This window comes from Bombyx mori, chromosome 23 (genome assembly GCF_030269925.1).
Source record: "Bombyx mori chromosome 23, ASM3026992v2".
NCBI lineage: Eukaryota > Metazoa > Arthropoda > Insecta > Lepidoptera > Bombycidae > Bombyx > Bombyx mori.
The window spans coordinates 21,105,359-21,126,715 of record NC_085129.1 but is presented as its reverse complement, the minus strand read 5'-3'; the positions used below and the strand labels follow the sequence as shown (position 1 = coordinate 21,126,715).

Here is a 21,357-nt window from a genome sequence, read left to right as displayed (position 1 = left end):
TTCGAACACCGTTGCATCGCTACATACAAATGCACCGGAAGTCTTATCCTTTAGGCCACGACGATTCTACAACTTTTCCATCCCTCAAGTCAGAAAATGACGGGAGAGGGAATCTGTCACCGCATTCGTTAGGTCATACGTAAAAAAACAACATTCAACTATAACATACACCTTTATTTACAAGTCATATTGTATTATTAATATTTTACATTATAAAGTAACCCTAGTTCAATTTTACGTTACGACATCACCAGAAAACAACATGGACGTCAAATGTAATAAAAAAGGCGCGAACAAAATGTTTAGCGTCTAATAATTCCGATAAATCAAAACAAATTTGAAACCGGAGTGTGCACATTACACACCAACGCCGGAAGGTTCGCGAAACGTGTCCTAACGTATACAGGATGTTATGTTAAAGAATGCAATATAAGGACTAACAGAAAATTTTAAATGCGTGACAAATTCCAGCGAAATCATTAATATGCTTCCTTCGAAACGTCCATGTGTTTTCCTACAAAAATTCCAGTTGCCATATTAAAACATAACTTTACCTACGCCGCGGCGCTGTGCGGCCATTAAGACGGTCTTGTACATAATGAGTTATCGGACTCCAACTAATTATGTATAAGGCCATTACTAAATATATATATTTGTATATATTAAACCTGTCATTCAGCAATCATACAAGTATTTTTTGAGCAAAATTCATTATATAAATTCTTAATTCTCATATATGTAAAAAAAATATAACATTGTGACCGACGTACCTACACGTTGTGATATGAAAGGACGGAATTGTCAACCCTTTTTTTAAGAATTGAATGCCCTACCACCAAAACAATCTTTAAACATATACGTATTTGTGAAAAAACATACAATATTTTGCAAAAATATATTTTTTATTAAATTCCCTTAGGTAAAAATCTATGCTTTTAAATATCATGCATAGAGAATATATTATCTAGCAAATAGTTTAAAAAAAGGTATAAATTCTAAAAAAATTATGTGAATCTAGATGAAAAAAAAGTATTTTTGTTTAAAAATTCAGAGCATCATTAAATCGTAAATTTTATTGTTAAAATTACAAGATTTTGTGAATCTGTTTTTAGTTTTTAGTTATATTATATTATTATTTCAGTACATATGACAATAAAATCACCCATCCTTCAGCAGTCGGGTACGACAATTCGCAAAATATTTCAATTTAAGGTGGCTATTAATAGAGCACTAATATTTCACTATTTTTTTAATTCGTTTACGGCTATTGAATACCCGATCTTTTAGCGCATGGTAATTATAATAATCTTGATAAATAAATGGCGGGAATCTATCGAGTTTTTGAAAATTAAGTAATTTAATAGGTACTTCATTTTAAGCATGAAGCAATGGGATAACAAATTGTTATTGTGCATTCTCTCAAATGTTAAAAGCTTAATAATCGTTATAATAATTATTAATACATCTGTAGTTGAACAAACAATAAATTGGCAGCACTGAAGAATACAAAATCGTCCTGTCACCTCGTGATCCTGATCTGTGCTACACGAAAGGAATTAAGTCAAATTTGACTCGTGCTTCTAATGAAATCAATGAAATATCGCATTTCGAACACATATGCATTTAAAAAATGTATTAATATGCGGCATTTTAACCCTGAAAATACTTTAAATTAAATAAAAACCCGCCCTATTTAAGTGGGATTAAGAAGTTATGGGAATGTATTGATTTACCTACCTAAATAAAATGTATCTCGCGCAATCCCGTAAAGTTAAGGGTATGCTATGATTGCCTATATTTAAAGTAGAATCCTCAAAAAATATACTTCAGGATTTTAAGAAACAGACAATATTGACAGTTTTCTTTGACATTTTTATATCTTTAAAAATTATCGACAGATTTTATTTATCAGTCATAGTATTCAAAGTTCTTATTACATTGTACATTAACGGGAATAATGGAAATTTGATTTAAAAATTAAACAACTGAATTGAAAGTGACAAACATATAAAAAAAAAAGAAGGCCTCAAAATATTTTTCTGTGAGCTTTCAATCTGTCACACAAACTATAAAACTGACCCAATCACTTTGTTTAAATTATAGACGCAAAAACTTAGTCAACTCATCGCCCTCGTCATCTTTACTTTAAGTTCAAACCTTTTCAAATAATCGCCCATTATTTTTGTAATCAATTGTAAAAATACTTGTAATTCCCATTACTATACATGTAAAGTAATAACGCAACCAATAAAAACTTTGAAAAATTACATCGTAATATAAAAATAAAAACCTATAAACATCTTTATGGACGGACCGCGTAGTGAAGACTAGTAACTATCGGTAAAAAATCGACTAAAAATAATCATAAAATAGTATTCGATACTTTTTGTGCCCTTAAAAATCGATTCGTCGTAATGGCAGACCCCGTTACCGTAATTTAATGAAAACCTATCGCTGATGGAAAAGTTTCAAATTCTATTCCGCTACTCACTATTTATTTAAATTTAGCCCAACGGGCTTTTTTCTCTGCACAAGTTGTATTCATTTTACAGAGGATCGAAATAAATATTCGAAGAGGAAATCAAAAAACTAGGGACGCACCAATTCCCATTTATTATTTATTAATCCTTACTATGTGCTGTTTAACTAAATTCTCTGGAACTGCTAATACCAGGTAGATATATGAAAATAAAATTTTACCTGTGAAATTTTACAAAATGTCCTTGAATAATAAAATATTCCCTGGTTAAACGAACTTAAGCTGGAAATCTTGTTGATGACAAATTAAATTTGGTAGTAGACAACTTTAACGCTTTTTTTTAATTTTTTGGTAAAAAAAATTGAATTCGAACATTTAAAGACTACCCTCCTTTATATAATAATCCTTGAAGAACAGAATTTTCCGATTTGTTTCTTGTGAGTTTGAAAAGAAAATCCTTATCTATATTATCTATATAATATGTTAATAACATTTTGTTTATCTATATTATCTCCGGCTGTTCAGTTCGTAGGCGCTTTCTTTGCTCGGTGTTTTGGGTGGAGGCGGCTTCGCGACAACGTGAGCCTCCAGCCTGAGAGTGCTTTGTCTGTGAGACGATCTGTGAAAATCAAAAACAACACGGCTAAATTACTGAACATTTAACGAAATAAATCTAAATTTAAGTCGTCGTGGCCTAACGGATAAGACGTCCGGTGCATTTGTGTGTAGCGATGCACCGGTGTTCGAATCTTAGGCGGGTACCAATTTTTCTAATGAAATACACGTAGGTACTCAACAAATGTGCACGATTGACTTCCGCAGTGAAGGAATAACATCGTCTAATAAAAACCAAATCCGCAAATTATAATTTGCGTAATTACTGGTGGTAGGACCTCTTGTGAGTCCGCGCGGGTAGGTACCACCACCCTACCTATTTCTGCTGTGAAGCTGTAATGCTTTTCGGTTTGAAGAGTGGGACAGCCGTTGTAACTATACTGAGACCTTAGAACTTATATCTCAAGGTGGTCTCAAATTCCCGGAGCGAGCAACTCATTCCCACTTTGTGCAATCTTCTAGATAATCATTGACTTTATAGTAAGCTTTATTGCACATATATTCTTTATTAGCTTTCTATGTAATGTTGGGGCGGTGTGCGTACCTGATGAGGCAGGTGACGGCGAGCAGCACGAGCGCGGCGCCCAGCGCGCACAGCCCGCCCGCCAGCGCCGCCCGCGCCACGCCCGGCACGCGCGTCGCCAGCCGCAGCAGCGACGACACCCGCTCCGGCAGCTCGTCTATACCCTGCGACACGACAACGCGCGACCTCACCCACTGCGACACCCGACACAAGCAGCGACATTCAGAACGTACCGGCGGGCACAAGAGCGGTCAGAACGGTCATGTGCCCGCCGGTACGTTGAAATCCTGGCGGTGCGGCGCCGGAACGCTTTCAGATCTAACAACAACGCCAACCAGTTCGTATATCTTTGCAGAAACGATGTTCATTTATAAACATAGAGATTAGATGTGAATGTCGTCACGCGTCTTGAGACTTGAGGTCTGTTTGAATTGTACAAAACATATATAGAAAGGATTATAGAAACCTGAAGCAATTAGATTTAGATAATACTCTCCACAAGCCTCGTTTGAAGAAGGACATGTCATAGCGCTCGGGAAACACCGTGGAGAGGAGTTCATTCCATAGCCGGATGGGACGTGGCAAAAAAGGTCTCTGGAAACGCACTGTGGATGACCGCAGTGGCACCAGGTAGTATGGATGAACTCTACTCCGGTGGCGGGCGGTGCCAGGGTAAAAACGAGATGATGGGATCAGCTCAAACAATTCCTCAGAGCATCACCATTTCTGATTTGAAGGGTAGGACAGCGGCTCTGGGCATTTTTACCTTTGTGATATCTATAGGTTTCGATGACCAGGTAGATTCTGTGTTCATCAATTTCGGCGTTAATAAAAAATCTACCAGCGCCGCCTTAAATCATGCTCTACCGAATCACAGATCCTTATTGACGTCAAATCGTACCTCTTCGAACCACAATATGGGGAAGACGATATCTGGGAAGTTGGCCACCTGCTTGATGTCCAAGACCTGGGAGACGGCCAGGTTAATCTGGATCCTAGCTCGAGCGCGCATTGCTATACCCATCTCCTGGAAACAGAACACGTATGATAATAGGAGACTAGTTTCTGGTTAAGACATATTAGGATTCAGCGTCTGTCTTTCTTTCCGAGAACAGATTATGGTACATATCAATGCAATATATTTAGGATGTGGTAGTGCACAGTGGACATTCTGGGAGAAGTTATCAGAAGCTCAAATTTCGCGAGTGCGCTTACAGTGGTATTCCTCCGAATGAGAATCCCTCGGATCTTGACCAGTCTGGCCCACGTAAGCGTAACTTTGACAGGTTAGATGCTATCTAGACCTCGTGCTTAGCAAGCACGTCGTGTGAATAACGCAGCACACACTGGACTCTTACTGGTGGTAGGACGTCTTATGAGTTCGCACGGCTAGGTACCACCACCCTGCCTATTTCTGCCATGAAGCAGTAATGCGTTTCGGTTTGAAGGGCGGGGCAGCCGTTGTAACTATACTGAGACCTAAAACTTATACCTCAAGATGGGTGGCGCATTTACGTTGTAGATCTCTATGGGCTCCAGTAACCACTTAATACCAGGTGGGCTGTGAGGTCGTCCACCCAACTAAGCAATAAAAAAAACCATTTGCTATAAAACCATTTGGATTCGCGTTGCGGTATAAATTGGCGGACCAATCGACCGACCCGTTTGAACCCATAACAGTTTGCATTACGCTAAATTGAGACCGTCAGTGCAAAAGTGGCCTAACCCACAATTTTTCATATTCGCGCTCATATAATTGCAATTTATTTAAAACATAATAAATTTTGATGCAAAACCGGCCTATCCGAGTCTCACCCATAGGGAACAGATGGATTTGTAAACATTGTTTTTGCGAGTATTGTTTATGCCTATGAAGCAGTGTAAAAGTAAATTACAACCTCATTATTTCCATAGTAACTATGATAAGCTTAGGACACTTTTGCACTGACTGCCTCAATTATGAATTACATTAATGAAGCTTTTACAAAAACCAAATTCAAGCTTACGGGCTGCACGTCGATGTACAGTCTGTGCTTCTCTGGTACTGGTGGTGAGATGCCCTCGACTGCCTCCCGCAGGCTCGGGTCCGCCAAGTAGAAGTGAGGGAACGATAGCATTATGGGAGAATCTGAAAGGAGTCGCCTATAGTTGCGTAGGACTGTTTGTAGAGCTCGTCATCAGCACAAAGCTGAAAGAATCTGCTCACCGTATTGGCAGAGGGAGACGTTGAAGAGTCCGTCGGGGGCGCAGGGGGGACCGGCAGGACAGAAGCACTTATTGTGCTCGTCGTTAGCGAAGACATCCTCAGGGGGAGTGAACCTATAGCCTTCGACTCCGGCTGAAGATTCCACCGTTTCGAGATACCTGGAATTGAATAATCGTTCTTATATTGAGGTGTAAGTTCCTTCACCGCTGGTCACCGGTCCCAACTATAAGACTGGTAAAAATAAATTCAGTTTTCTGGCGCCACTAGCTTTAATTGTGTCATTGCTTAGAATGTGAACAAGGTACCTCGAGACATAAGCCTCAGTTTTACAGTACGACGGCTGTCCGATCCTTCCAACCGAAACGCATTACTGCTTCAAGGCAGAAATAGGCAGGGTGGTGGCATCTACCAGTGCGGACTCACAAGAGGTCCTACCGCCATTAATTACGCAAATATGGGAATAACCGAAATTTACACGTTTACGGAAAAACACTCAATGGCAGTGGATACGTCGCTTCATAAGCCACTTTACGGCACTCTATAAATAAAATATGACCCTTTCCCAGCTCCTTATAAGTTAATCTAGCTTAAACAGATCATGGGCCCATGCTGGCTCATCAGACCCCTTGCCATTAGAAAAATTCTGATCGGCATTAGCGCCAAGATAGATGGCGAATTGAAAAGTGAACGTGTGAACAAACAATTGCCAAGCGAAACAATAAAGACACTTAGTCATTTGAGTTATCCACACGATTTACATTCACACCGTAAAGTAATCCTATTTAAGGGGCAAGTTCGAATAAAAATCGCAGCGAACCATTAAAATAATTGTTGTTTTATGTAGTACTATGAAGCCTAATGTTGGACTTCCACCGATAACGAATCCTTTCCCAATGAAAACAAAATAATGGACCAAAAAATGACCTTTTTTTGCCTATCTTCTCATTGTGGGCCTATGGTATAGCTTTACTAAATGTGTAGCAGTGCTTCGCTAAATCTACAATCGCGAACCACTGAGAAGTTCCGGCGAGAAACTCAGTGAGCTCTGTCTATGGGTTAGTTAGTTCGCTCGTCATAATCAATGACTTCGACGAGGCTTGGACCGGTGCTTAGATCGCCCAAAAGGACCGACAATAAATCGGGAAGATCCGAAATGATGTAAGCAATTTTCAAAAGAGACTCGCAATATATTGTTACGCCGGTAAGAGCAACGCCATCTATCGTCGAATAGCAAATGGGGGAAGCGCATATCGAAAACACTCGACTTGTGAGAAAAGGTGTGTTAATTTGTACTTCAGTAGAATTTCTATACTCATAATATATTACTACTACTAATAACTACTCATAGCTACTCATAGCTACTCATAATTTTGCGTTTACTTTAGCGTTGCGTGTTCAAATCACGACGGAGTCAACAGTTTGTAGGTATACGACAAAGGGAAGATCTTCCACCGAGCGGGTGATGTTGCTCGGTAGACCGACGGTCCGAATGTTGTTGTTCGGAACTTGTATATATGCAAGCTTATCTTGATAATGTCGTAAGCGAGATTCAGGCATCTGTCAAATATCTTGTGTTCTGTGATATTTACTGTCTCGTTGAAAGCACAGAATTGTCACAGTGTTTTCTTCGATTTTCGCGAGTTTTTTTTAATTTATTTTTTAGTTAAATATTCGATACGTCGTAAGCAATGACAATAATAAATGCGGGATTTAATTGTAAATGTAATTTTGATGTCCGTATTATTAAGGACCACAGACTACCACATACAATGTTAGAAGTAGTAATTTTTTTTATGTTTAATACCAGATCGAATCGCGAACGTTCCGTGAATCCGAAATACTTCCGAACTTCAAAATAAAATTTATGTTCGTTCATTATGATTTACAACACGGTGTAACATACGGACGCTGCGCAAACAATCAAAAGATTTTCTTTTAGTAATAACGATTGTTCACACCGTCGCGAACGATTGCGCAATATGAACTACAAAGCAAATTCAACATACGTAGGTACTCGAAACGTTATGTTACACCACGGAAATTATAAGTTCCACAACATTTTAATAAGCTGCGTCGTGATGCATCTCATGTCAGTGATTAGCGCTGGTCAATGTCTGAATTCAATGGTATATATTTATTTCTTAGATGGGTGAATGACCTCACGGTCCAGCTGGTGTTAAGTGTTTACCAGAGTCCATAGACATCTACAACGGCTAGCCCAGCCTTCTAACCGAAACGCATTACTGCTTCACGGCGGAAATAGACGGGGTGGTGGTACCTACCCGTGCGGACTCACAAGAGGTCCTACCACCAGTGATTACGCAAATTATAATTTTGCGGGTTTGGTTTTTATTACACGATGTTATTCCTTCACCTTGGAAGTCAATCGTGAACATTTGTTAAGTACGCGTATTTCATTAAAAAAATTGGTACCCGCCTGCGGGATTCGAACACCGATGTATCTCGCTCGACACGAATGCACCGGAGGTCTTATCCTTTAGGCCAAGACGACTATATATATATGTATTTATTTTGGCGATACTAGAGGATTTTCACACGTAAAAGTCATTACAACGAAAATACAACACAATTCTATGAAACGTTAATATTGCGTGAATACTACAAAAAGCGCTATCTTAATTTTTACACAATTAGCATTTTTGTAATGGTTCTAGCAACTACAACTTCTTTTATATAAACAAATGAATTTAACGCGAAACAATTCATGAAATGTAGCTTGAATATTCAGAATAAATATTTTAGTCAGTTTCACATGACTCCCGAGTAAATTATTTTACATAAATTACCTACTTTAAACTGATATAAACAAACATTATCATTATCCAGGCGGATGAAAAGACGGCGCCAACAAAATGATTTGCATTTCCAATTACGATAATTATTCAAAGTATTAATAATGTTAATTGTAACAGAATTTACTTAAAATTTTTTAGCTTATTAATATTTGAGTATTTTAACGGTAATTTGTGTTTTTAAGCAATAAATTAAACACAACATTTTTTCCCATCAAAACAGTGTCTACTAAATATCAAATATGGTAGAATAACGGTTTCATGTTACTAATTTAACAAATGGGTATCAATGTAGAATAAACTAAGCTATAAATCATGATTCATTATTGCCAATAATGGTGTTTTACGCTCAATTATACTTTGTACGTATTCCTTAAGAACTATTAGTAAATAACTAGGTTTGAAGGCCACAATCGCATCTGTCCGCACGAGTATTGAGCGAAAATTAACAGTACAATACATCGAAATATTAGAAATTAACCTAAAAAGCTTCGATTGTTAACACGACACATGGGTGGGTGGAAAAGTTTTCATCCCTTCTGGCTGAGCCCTTGCTCGCCCACCTGTCCTGGTGAAACTGGAAAGGCCTCCGGGCTCCCAGTGATCCCTCAATCATAAAAAAAATTATGCGCTTGCAACTTGGTGCACGTTAAAGAAGTGAAACTTCTTTCGCGGTGTGTAGTATAGTGGTATTTTTTATTTTTCATCCTTAAGTCAAATTTCTCTTGTAATAGCGAATGCTGTGTATAAGAGAAACGACCTAGCTCGCTTTGTCCTTTCCCTCTCCACGGTCGATGGTTCGCGAGACGCTCTGTCTATTTTCTCACTCTCGCACGTCCTAAATTGTATCTTTTCTCTCTAGCCGTAACGGATCTGTCGCGAGTTAAATTTTCCTCTCAACGCGCCTAAAGAAGTTTCACTACAAATTAATAATAGTTTAAAAAAACTAACAAAATACACTTTTATAGAAAATCCAACTAAAAATATATATTTTTTAAATAAATTTGAATTAAAACTCGCGTAAGAAAAAATGATTTTATTGTAAAAAAGCGTGGGGTGCTTTTCAGGATATTATCAAAACAACCCTTCTACTTGCACCACTTACTACTTACATGCACCCCACGCTTTTTTATATAAAATAATTTTTTCTTACACTATTTTTAATTCAAATTTATCTAAATTTATTTTCAATTTTTTAGTTGAATTTCAATTTTTTCAATATTTTTTTTCATTTTTTTTTAATATTGATTTTTCATCGGTCCTTAATAAGTATACCAAATTTAGAGTTAATCCGACGTTTTGAAGGCGGTCAAGATCATCTTCGATTCATCAAAGATTCCGTTACATACTAACATACATACGTCTGAAGCTAATAAAAGCGTATTAAAAAGAGGGGAGAAGTCTCACATAAACGTACCTCAGCGGAAGCAATCGGCAGAGGTCCTTGTCGTAGACCCGGAGCGTGTCGTTCGCGGTGATGTGCGGCGGGAAGATGGACCCGTCGGAGCCGGCGACGCTGTTGCACTGGTCCGTGGTCCAGTGGGGCAGCCGGTCCCTCATGTTGTAGCGGTCCACGATGCCGTAGCGGGTCATGTCCGTAGCACCAGTGAACATCGTCACCACGTCCGGAGAGGTGCCGTTCTTCTGTGCTCGTTTTAAACAGAACCATCATTTATAATCAACATTTTTAAACAGCAGGCAGCGGATTGGCTCTGCCCCTGGCATTGCTGACGTCCATGGGCGACGGTAGCCACTCACCAACATGTGAGGCCGTATGCTCGTCTGCATACAAAGGCAATAAAAAAAACAATGATAAACACGCCACGCAGGTTCGGATTCCGGATAATATATTTCTGTTGTGAATCTAAACCGTATCCTGTGTTAGCGAAGTTTGAACGTCAATCCATCAATAATGTCTATAAATGAAATGACCTGATATGTTTGCGAACATCTTTTAAAGTATTCATTGAATTATAGACATATTAAAGGTACATGTAATATCTAATTCTGCTTCCGATCGTCTCCATCCTATACCAGAGTAAAGAAAGAGTACTTACGCCATAAAAAAGTCCGAATTCCTCGTAAGGCAACTTCTGCTCCTTGGGCACGACGTCCTTGGCCAACTTCAGGAGCGGATCTTCATAGCCCCAGAGCAGCTGACCGACGGACACCTCGACAAAAGGCTTGATCTTCAATATGTCCATGATGGAAGCCATGGCGAGACGCAGGAACCTAGCGGCGTGCTTCGATTGAGATGTCGCGCTCTGGGAACAAACGAAACCAAATATTATACAGTCACATTCAAAGCGAAGCAGTATCAAGAGCTATGTATGTGCTTATTTGAGTTCAGAAGTCGTCGTGACCTAAATGATAAGACGTTCGGTGCATTCATAAGTAGCGATCCACCGAACATTGAATCCCGCAGGCGGGTACTAATTTTTGTAATGAAATACGTACTTAACAAATAGTTCACGAATGACTTCCACGGTGAAGGAATAACACCGTGTAATAGAAATCAAACCTAGAAAATTATAATTTGCGTAATTAAGTACTGGTGATAGAACGTCTTGTGAGTCCGCACGGGTAGGTACCACCACCCGAAATTAAGCTGTAAAAGTATAGAGTTTTAATTGTGTCTAAAACGCGCCACAATCGGCGACAATACGAACTTCACAAAGGCTTCAACTTGATCAGTCCATAAACGTGACAAATCGGATGCTGCATTAGGGGGCTTTGAGGTCTCTACTAGTAAATAAGCGACCTCAAAGCTGAGCCGGTGTTGAATGTTTACTAAAGACTATTGACATCACAAAGAAAACTAAATTTCAGCTGCGTTGTGTGATTTCCTACCATTTAAGCCAGAACGCGTGATTGCGGCAGTTGTGGTATAGACCTATTAGTACTAGCACCAAAAAACGAGAGTTGACGATCCTAATGCCTATCTTTCCCTACCCATTCGCTGCATCCTACCGCCAGAAAACAGCAGTTGACGATCCTAATGTCTTTTTTCCCTAAACATTCGCTGGTAGCCTTAAGAGCTATTTGAATTACGCCCAGACGGGACTGAATACCCTGAATTATACTCTGAGAACGTAGTTGTCGATTCTCTAGTGATCCTCTCAAGCGCGTTTACAACATTTCCATGTCCACACCACACAGCCACACAGTCCTTACGTCATTTCGGATCCTCCCGATCCACTAACGGTGCTTTTAGGTACTTCAAGCACTAGTCACCGTTCTCGTCGAACCCGTCGCTTGCGACGAGGGGCTCGACGAGTAAATTAACCCTCAGACACAGCCCACTGAGTTTCTCGCCGGATCTTCTCAGTGGGTCGCGTTTCCGATCCGGTGGTAGATTCTGCGAAGCACGGCTCTTGCTAGGGTTTGTGTTAGCAACGTCGTCAGGTTTGAGCCCCGTGAGCTCACCTACTAGTTAAGGTTACGCTGGAATAGCCTCTCAAGGCTACCAGCTTAGGTAGGGAAAAAAAACACAGTCCTTCTCACAAGGGCCAGAACTAAGCGGAATTTGACAAGCAAGCGAGGTTGCGACAAGGCCGCACCACAAACGAATTAACATTTTTTATATTGCGCACTTATTACAAATTAATGATGTGAATTGGGCAATTTGGAAAGGTTAGCAACATGTTCTTCCTCGATTAGACACGACCCGGCCGCTGAAGGTCTCGCGCGAACGTGACGTCAGACTGGTTACCAAAGCAACTTTGATCAGAATTAATTAGGTATTATATAGGACTGACCGGAACCGATGGAGGCTGACAGTCGACAAGCTAAAACGGAGTCACGATCCTCAGCAATGAGGGAGCGATGGAGAAGAAGAAGAAGGACCGAGAACCGCAGTGATTCGGCTGCGATGAAGCTGAAGTTGATCACTTGTTAACTGCGAGACTGCGGGGTCTGTGGTGGTTGAAGTTCTTGACGCGCTGACAATGCAGTGCGAAGGCTGTTGGTCCAACGTAGGGCACCGGTTTGGGATGTTTACTGGTGGTAAAGTCTCTTGTGAGTCCGCGTGGGTAGGTACCACCACTCTGCCTATTTCTGCCGTGAAGCAGTAACGCGTTTCGGTTTGAAGGGTGGGGCAGCCGTTGTAAGTATACTTGAGTAAGGAACTTATATCTCAAAGAGGGTGGCGCATTTACGTCGTACATGTCTATGGGCTCCAGTAATCACTTAACACCAGGTGGGCTGTGAGCTCGTCCACCCATCTAAGCGATAAATAAATAAATGTAACGACAAAGGGGAAATCTTCCACCGAACGGGTGATATTTGGTAGACCGGCAGCCGAAATATTGTGGCCCTTTCTAGTGTTACCAGTACAGGTGGACGAGCATAAGCTCAGGTAGGAGGGATGGGATTTGTTAACAGCTACCTCAGCGCTCAGAAGACCTAACAACTCAAGGGCAACTGCTTCGCGAATCAAGTCCAAATGTTATTGTTCGGAACTTGTATATATGCAAACATACTTTGAAAATGTCTTTAGTGAGCTTAACGCATCAGTCACGTTATGTCTTCTATTCTATGCTAGCTATCCGCTGCAAATTTATGTGTTATATTAGATATACATTTTTGACTGTCTAGTGACTAAAATATTATCTATATATTAATACGTGAAGCAAAAACTTTGTATCCCTTTTTACGAAAATTGCTCGGACGGCGGAGTATGAAATTTTCCACGCTTATAGAGAATATAGAGAAGAAGTGCACAATGCTAATATTTTTTTTAAATAATGCAGAAAACATACATTAAATCAATAAAGAAAACATTACACACACTACATACCATGTATTTGACGCACACACGCATGCATACTATTTATTGTCAAACCTTTGTTCTTGACGTCTGTGGTCAAATTGACAATAGATTAAATATTGTTTGTCTTTGTTAATATTTTTTATAGTGTAGCCTTGGCGAAATATGTGATTATAGAAGTATAAAATACAATCATAATAGTGTACAAACTTACAATTCCTATTAATTATAGTCTAATTTCGACTACTGCGGGACCTCTAGTTATAGTTATTAAGGAGATTATATCTGAATGCGGGTCTGATTTTTCATTACACGATGTTATTACTTCATCGTGTACGTACTTTAGAGTTTTATCAGCTATTGTGAAATTGTGTTAATAAGGATTTTATAATTTTTTCATTGAATCATGTTTCAATTGCTCCCATTTTGAATTGCAAAATGTAATCGACTGTTGCATCAAAGATATGGAAAATTCTTAACAATCTCTGACGCGCTTCTGTTACGGTATCCACACTGGTTTTTTTACGAGTGGTAAGACGTGTGTGAGTCCGCACGGGTGGGTACCACCACTCTGCCTATTTCTGCCGTGAAGCAGTGCGTTTCGGTTTGAAGGTCGGGGCAGCTGTTGTAACTATACTGAAACCTTAGAACTCATATCTCAAGGTGGGTGGCATTTACGTTGTAGATGTCAATTATTATTTTCCTACCTATTCTAGTAACCTCGAGGGGCTATTCTAGATTCACCGAGTTAGTAGGTGAGCTCACGGGGCTCGAACCTGACGACGTAGCTAACACGAACGACGTAGCTAACACGTGCTTTGCAGAATCTACCACCGGATCGGAAACGCGACCCACTGAGAAGATCCGGCGAGAAACTCAGTGGGCTGTGTCGGAGGGTTAATTTACTCGCCGAGCGCTTTCGTCGCGAGTGACGGGTTCGGCGAGCACGGTGACCGGTGCTTGAGACACCTAAAAGCACCATTAGTGGATCGGGAGGATCTGAAATGACGTGTTTTGGGCGACGTCGACTGTTTACCATTTGGTCCGCAGGATCGGCTGTTTTTTTTTATTGCCTTTGTAGGCAGACGGGCATACGGCCGACCTGATAGTGAGTGGTTACCGTCGCCCATGGACTTCAGCAATGCCAGGGACAGAGCCAAGCCGCTGCCTACCGCTTAATACTCTGTAGTTCCCGGCGGCCACAAAGAGAGGATTCTGGTGTCGAACTGTCTATGGGCTTCGATAACCATTTAACACCAGGTCGGCGTGAGTTCGTCCACCCATCTAAGCAATAAAAGAACTAGTACATATAACTGTATGTTATTATAATTTATGCCGTCAGTTCAGTGTCCGTTGCGGCGTGCCGCCCACGCCCGGAGCCGACACGTTAAGGCTGGTCAGTTTGCTAAAACAATTTCCTTCATTAGCGGCTCCGACCCGAGCGACCGGCTCACGCGTGGCCGCACATTGTACGCCACTATTGTCCGCTGCACATTTTACTTTTTATTTTAATTGCATAGATAATGAACGAACTCAAAGCCCACCTGGTGTTAAATGGTTACCGGAGATTAGACATCTACAATGTAAATGCGCCACCCACTATGAGATATGAGTTCTAAGGTCTCAGTATAGTTACAACGGCTGCCCCACCCTTCAAACCGCATTATTGCTTCACGGCACGGCTTATTTCTGGTACAAAACCGCTATATATGTTTTGTTTGGGATACAATAAAATTGGTATCGACTATGATGACAACTTAAAAACGATCGAGCCGTGAACTCGTACGAGAAGCGTGAGCATATGCAGTTATTTCTTAAGCATTACGCATTCACAAAACGTATTATGTAAAACTGTGTGGGTATACGATAAACCGCTTTGCTTGTGACGATTTAAGATGGGTTTTAGCTTATCCGGTCTGGATTCGCTATCGGTTCAACGACCGAGCTACGAACGCACACACGCGAGACTATAAATAGACTGTGTTTCTTAGCAAAAAACTACATATGGATAGGTTTTTTTATTGCTTAGATGGGTGGACGAGCTCACGGCCCACCTGGTGTTAAGTGGTTACTGGAGCCCATAGACATCTACAACGTAAATGCGCCTCCCACCTTGTGAAATAAGTTCTAAGGTCTCAAGTATAGTTACAACGGCTGCCCGGGCCTTCAAACTGGAACGCATTACTGCTTCACGGCAGTAATAGGCGGGGTGGTGATACCTATCAGTGCGAACTCACAAGATGTCCTACCACCCTCCCACCACCATAGATGGCGTTGTACTTCTCGAGCGTTCTAGGTGGTACTAGATCCTTCGATATTCGTTCGACTATTCAGCGATAAATGGCGTTACTCTTACTGGCGTAACAATATTATACAATTCGACTGTATTGGTTGACGATTTAATGTGCGACTGGCTTACTTCATACTGGCTCGATACATTGAAACCTTACTACACATGCATGTTAAGCTAACTTCAGCCGACACAATATACATCAGAATGAATAAACAATAAAATACTAAATTGCTTTTTCTGTGATCTATTAAGAAAGCAACAATTAAAGCCTTCATCTCTTTTAAAATTAATATTTTAAACAGTATTAATAAACTGTACAAAACTCTCTTTTCACTGAATGACAGACATCTGAGGGATTCCGTCTAAGAAAAATCTTATCTTAACTAAATAAAAGTTTTTCTTTACGTAAAGATTATATCCAAGAACAGAAATTAGCGGCTTGAATTATTGAAATCCAGTTTTATTCACCGTTAGTCCGAGGCTAACTCGGACTGCGGCTGGCTTGTCAAGGAACCGATTCGGCAATTTGTTTTACATATTCACACCTCAATACATTGAACTTGTCTAAGTCCACAACTATTCCATGTTACCAGGTGTTTTGGGCTTCGGAGACATGAAGATTGTAAATGCTAAATAGCTTAAATAACACTCATTAATCTCTCCGATCGATAATCGAGCTGGCATTCTACAGCTCAGACCAGATTATAGTTATTCTGGGCGCGTAAAAGGGTCCGCTTAATATTGGATGTCCAAGTTGACCACCGCTCAATACTTAAGAACTTAGGGTTAGGAGACACATTGGGAGACTGTCAACTACAAAGGTGGAAGAAAGGAAATGAAACTGTCTTGAAAGGTAGGAAAGTCGAGCTCCGTAAAGATGGTTTGGATCATCGTGATTAATTCTCACAGCATTTCTATTGTCTTCGGAAGCAGACGAGTATAGCCGATGGAGGGTGGTTATTGTCGTTGATGGACGTTAACAATGCCAGGGAGGGCCTTAGTAGGGCTCTCCGCTAATCCTCATTTGAAGAAGAGCATGTTGTAGCGCTTGGGAAAGGCCGCGGAGGGGAATTCATTCCTAAGCCTTCTGAAGTGATAAAAAATGACTTTGCACGTGAATACGCTTACAAAACAACTTCTATGATTATGATTTCCTTTTAATAGCACGTGTCTCGTAAACGGGTAAATGCGTAAGGTAATGTGATTTCACTTTGCAGTCACCACCACGCCTGATCACCGTTTCGAATGGGCGTCCGATTGCTGTCCGTCTGCGTGTGAAATTACGGGTCGCGGTGCCAGTCGTCAGTGCGCACCTATGATCGACACGACGAGTCCGAAGGTCGCTTGGTTATGTACTGTCTCTTACGGCCGCACCGTTTGATTGACGAATCTTATTTGGGTCCAAATGAAGGAACTTGTTAAGGATCAATGGCGCAGATACGCGATTTTGCGTACGCAGTATACTATTATAGTCGTTGGCTGCTGCTTTTGAACTGGAACAGGACCCTATCTGTCTTAATTCCTCAATGGTCAGAAGTACAGACATGAAATGTCATTCAAAGTGTGACCATCAAAGCCAAGTTTTTTAATGCTTTTTAATGTGAAGTGCCCACTGAGCTTCTCGCCGGATCTTCTCAGTGGGTCGCGTTTCCGATCTGGTGGTAGATTCCGCGAAGCACTGCTCTTGCTAGGGCCAGTGTTAGCAACACTCCGGCTTGAGCCCCGTGAGCTCACCTACATGCCAGGGTAACGCTGATATAGCTTCTCAAGGCTATCCTAACCTATCTTATCCTAACTTAGCACAGGTAGGAAAAAAGAAAAAAGTGAACTTTTCCAAATTTTTAGTCTTACTCCATCCGGTATTGAGTTATCGAAACCCTCGGAAAATCGTTGCTTTCAGAGGAGATTTGTTTATAGCGTAGACGATTTCGTCTGGTATTCAGTGGTAAGGTGAGACCTTTAGACACCAGGTCGAAGTTATCATCATTATTGTATTGTATAATGGCTGCCCCACCCTTCAAATTGGAACGGATGACCACTTCGCACAGACATAAATAGGGAAAACGGCGGTGACTAACTGGCATTTACTGACATCTATATTATTTGACAGCTAAGATGCTTATGAGTACGTATCTCTCTGGAAAATTTTGGTGTATGGCTGTGAGATCCGAAGTTCAGACTCGTCACTACGCACCGGGCGTGTTATCGTTATAGGCCGCGGCGACATTAATTAATGCACGAAATATACATTCCGTTTGCGATAAAGAAAAAAGAAAATGATAATTATATACGCAAAATTTCTAATGCACAATTAACTCTCCTATAACACGGTAGATACGGTCCTACAAAGACGCGCGCTGTGCGAAACCGCGTTATATGAGATTAGAAGCCACTACAAAGAGGAGAGTAATTTTTCTAAACGAAACATCTCAACTATGCCTGTAAGTATTTCTTTAGCTATTATACATAAAAATAAGCAGTAAAAATTTCAATTATTCCCATATATTGTGTGTTCATATTGCACAAAGTAATTTTCGAAATAATTTTAAACAAAAATCTCGTTATCGTGTTGTAGAATTACCGTGTTATAAGAGGGCGTTGGGGAATTTTTCGTGTTAGAGGGGAACCGTGTTAAAGTAGGGCTACCTGTAAATGTAGTATTCATTAGGTCCCGGGAATACCGAAGATAATGCTTTATATAAACATCGTTTTTATTTATTGCTTAGATGGGTTGGTTTTGGTAACCACCTGGCTTTAAGTGGCTACGGGAGTTCATAGACATCTACAACGTAAATGCCACCCACCTTGAGATATGAGTTTTCTTGGCTGCGCCCTTGCTCGCCCACCTACCCTGGTAAAACTGGAAAGACCTCCGGGCCACCCATAAACTCTCTAACATAAAAAAAGATATAAGTTCTAAGGTTACTATAGTTACAATGGTGGCCTTACCCTTCAAACCGAAACGCATTACTGCTTCAGCGCAGTGGCTTTATAAAATCACATATTTTAAGTCTGGTCGTTTGCCATGTCCCCGTTGTGGATAACAAACAACCAAACGATTCGTTCCGGGTAATATTAGTTCGCGGACGTTATTTAGGTCCTCATATTTATAATTCTTGCGCCGGGCGGTCGGTGTGTAAGCGAGACGATCGTATGTGGGTCGACTTTCACCCGGAGTGACGTGTGCGACGGACCATTGTTGTGGACGTTCGCGTACCATAACATCTAGAGTGTGTGTAGACGTGCATGTGTAGAGGAAACCTTTTTTTTTTAATTGCCCTTGTATGCAGACGACCATATGAAATGCAGAGCCAAGCCGCTGCCAACCGTTAAGTACTCTCCACAAGCCTCGCTTGAAGAAGGACATGTCATAGCGCTCGAGAAAGACCGTGGAGGATAGCTCGTACTAAACCCGAATGGTACGTGGCAAAAAATATCTTTAGAAACGGACTGTGGATGAACGCAGTGGCTCCAGGTAGTATGGATGAGCTCCGATGGCGGGCGGTGCGATGGTAAAAACTAGATGATGGTATCATCAGAAACAATTCCTCAGAACATTCCTAAATGATTCCTTAGACAAACAGTAGACGAAACATCCTGAATGTGCTTGTATACATTTCGAATACCTGCCCTAATCTTCAGTGTGCTTAGTTTGAGTTTATTACGTTCTCGATAGCGTAAAACTTAACTCAAATTTGTATGGAGTTAGAACAGCGTTCCTAGCGGCAAACGAAGGGAAGCTGTTCCAACTCCATACAACTTTGAGTTAAAAAACTCGCACTAAGCAAAAAAAGGCTCGACGAGTGAATTAACCCATAGACACAGCCCACTGAGTTTCTCGCCGGATCTTCTCAGTGGGTCGCGTTTCCGATCCGGTGGTAGATTCTGCGAAGCACTGCTCATGCTAGGGCCAGTGTTAGCAACGCTCCGGTTTGAGCCCCGTGAGCTCACCTACATGTTAGGGCGAAGCTGAAATAGCCTCTCAAGGCTATTAGCATAGGTAGGAAAAAAAACGTAGTGTCAATAATTAAGCAATTAAACAGATAAATAATTATCCCGTCTAATTCGTTTATAAGCTGTGTAAATTACGTATTAGAGTCGCGCACGGAGACGACGGAGCGTAAAGTATCTTTGATGTAAAAATTGCGAAAGAACGCATCGCGCCAAACAGAGCGCGTCCACAGGCAATTTCTCCGAAACTAATGCTTTTTGACGCCGCTCTTAAGAGTTTTGTACTGGCTTCTTGATGTCGGTGTCTCTGGACATAACGTAGAGCAGAAAACAACGATATATACTCTTGGAGGTTTGCGTACTACGACGATCTTCTTCTCATCCAGTGGACGTAACCAGGGGGAGGTTTTGTTAGTGTCTTTAAAGGTAGACCAGTATACAGTAGTTCTGCTGGTGGCTGGTTATCGGCAATCTAAAGATGGGAGTGGAGTTGAGCCGCTCCCTATAAGTTACTGAGACAGCTTGCTTGGAACCTCTTGATCTACGAAGAAACTTCGGTTTTCTCCGTGTTAGTTCCACGGGGAATACTCTAAGAGTTTTTATTTTGAGATGACAACATCATCTTGTTTTTACTATCGCACGGTAAACATGGATGGTAAACAACTCTACTCCGGAGTAGAGTTCATCCATACTACTTTTTACTACCCACTACGTTTTTTTCCAAACGAGGTTTTCAGATATTACTCAGCAGCAGGTAGCAGCTTGGCTGTGTCGCTGGCACTGCTGACGTTCATGACCAACGGTAACCACATACCTTCAGATGGGACCTATCCTCGTCGCCTTCTAAACCAAACTTTCAAACCAAATTTTCACCTGGAACCAGTACCCTCAACAACTAATTAAAAGTTAATTTGTGATTTTTTTTATTGCTTTTGTAGGCAGACGAGCATACGGCCCATCTGATGTTGAGTGGTTACCGTCGCCCATGGACTTCAGCAATGCCTGGGGCAGACTCAAGCCGCTGCTTACCGTTAAACCGAATGAACAAATGCCGCCACATACGCTTCTTCTCACGACGTTCCAAGAGTTAGCCACCGGCTTGGTTGTCTCTCGCATCCAGATGCCATTATATCCAGTCCCCGTCCAAATGTGGAGGAGTACACTCACCAGCATCGGTATGTTGGGCACGACGACCGCATCGTCGTCCATCCCGTTGCTCATCTCCGGCTGGAAGGTGTACGTCCTCTTGTAGTGGAAGGACAGCGTGCCATTCTCGTTGTCTGTTATGTTGATCTTCTCCCACTCCTCACTGTTGGCGGTAAAAGAGATGCATTAGTAACGCACGCGCATTTTGAATTCGAAGATGCTGTCAGTTAGTATTTGTCTTAAAAACGTTATAAATACGAAAGTTTGTGATCGTTGATGTGTGGTTTGTTATTAAAAACCACATTAGTGGGAAATTTACACTCAGAATTAAATGAGTCAATCATACTATTTCACAATATAATAATATTAACAAGAAACGGAGAAAACGAAGCTAGGCACTAAGAGATAGTAGTTAACGAGCTCACAGTCCACCTGATGTTAAGTGGTTACTGGTTACATTTACAACGTAAATGCCGCCTCTCACCTTGAGATATGAGCTCTAGGCTCTCAGTATAGTTACAACGCATTACTAATTCACGGCAGAAATAGGCAGCGCGGTGGTA

The 21,357-nt window shown here is 41.1% G+C and overlaps 1 protein-coding gene across 3 annotated transcripts in view; it reads right to left on the bottom strand.

Moving 5' to 3' along the window:
- Window positions 1–153: 153 nt before the first annotated feature.
- LOC101744837 (scavenger receptor class B member 1) overlaps window positions 154–21,357 on the bottom strand; it is an 86,540-nt gene continuing 65,336 nt past the window's right edge. For all 3 annotated transcript variants that reach the window (XM_004925939.5, XM_062675471.1, XM_012690224.4), the window contains 8 exons: window positions 20,816–20,957; window positions 10,694–10,900; window positions 10,054–10,280; window positions 5,824–5,981; window positions 5,624–5,745; window positions 4,519–4,644; window positions 3,639–3,781; window positions 154–3,098 (listed from right to left, as the gene is read on the bottom strand). In XM_004925939.5, coding sequence (XP_004925996.1) covers window positions 2,987–3,098; window positions 3,639–3,781; window positions 4,519–4,644; window positions 5,624–5,745; window positions 5,824–5,981; window positions 10,054–10,280; window positions 10,694–10,900; window positions 20,816–20,957 — 1,237 coding nt within the window. In that variant the 3' untranslated portion in view covers window positions 154–2,986. The remainder of the gene's footprint in view (window positions 3,099–3,638; window positions 3,782–4,518; window positions 4,645–5,623; window positions 5,746–5,823; window positions 5,982–10,053; window positions 10,281–10,693; window positions 10,901–20,815; window positions 20,958–21,357) is intronic.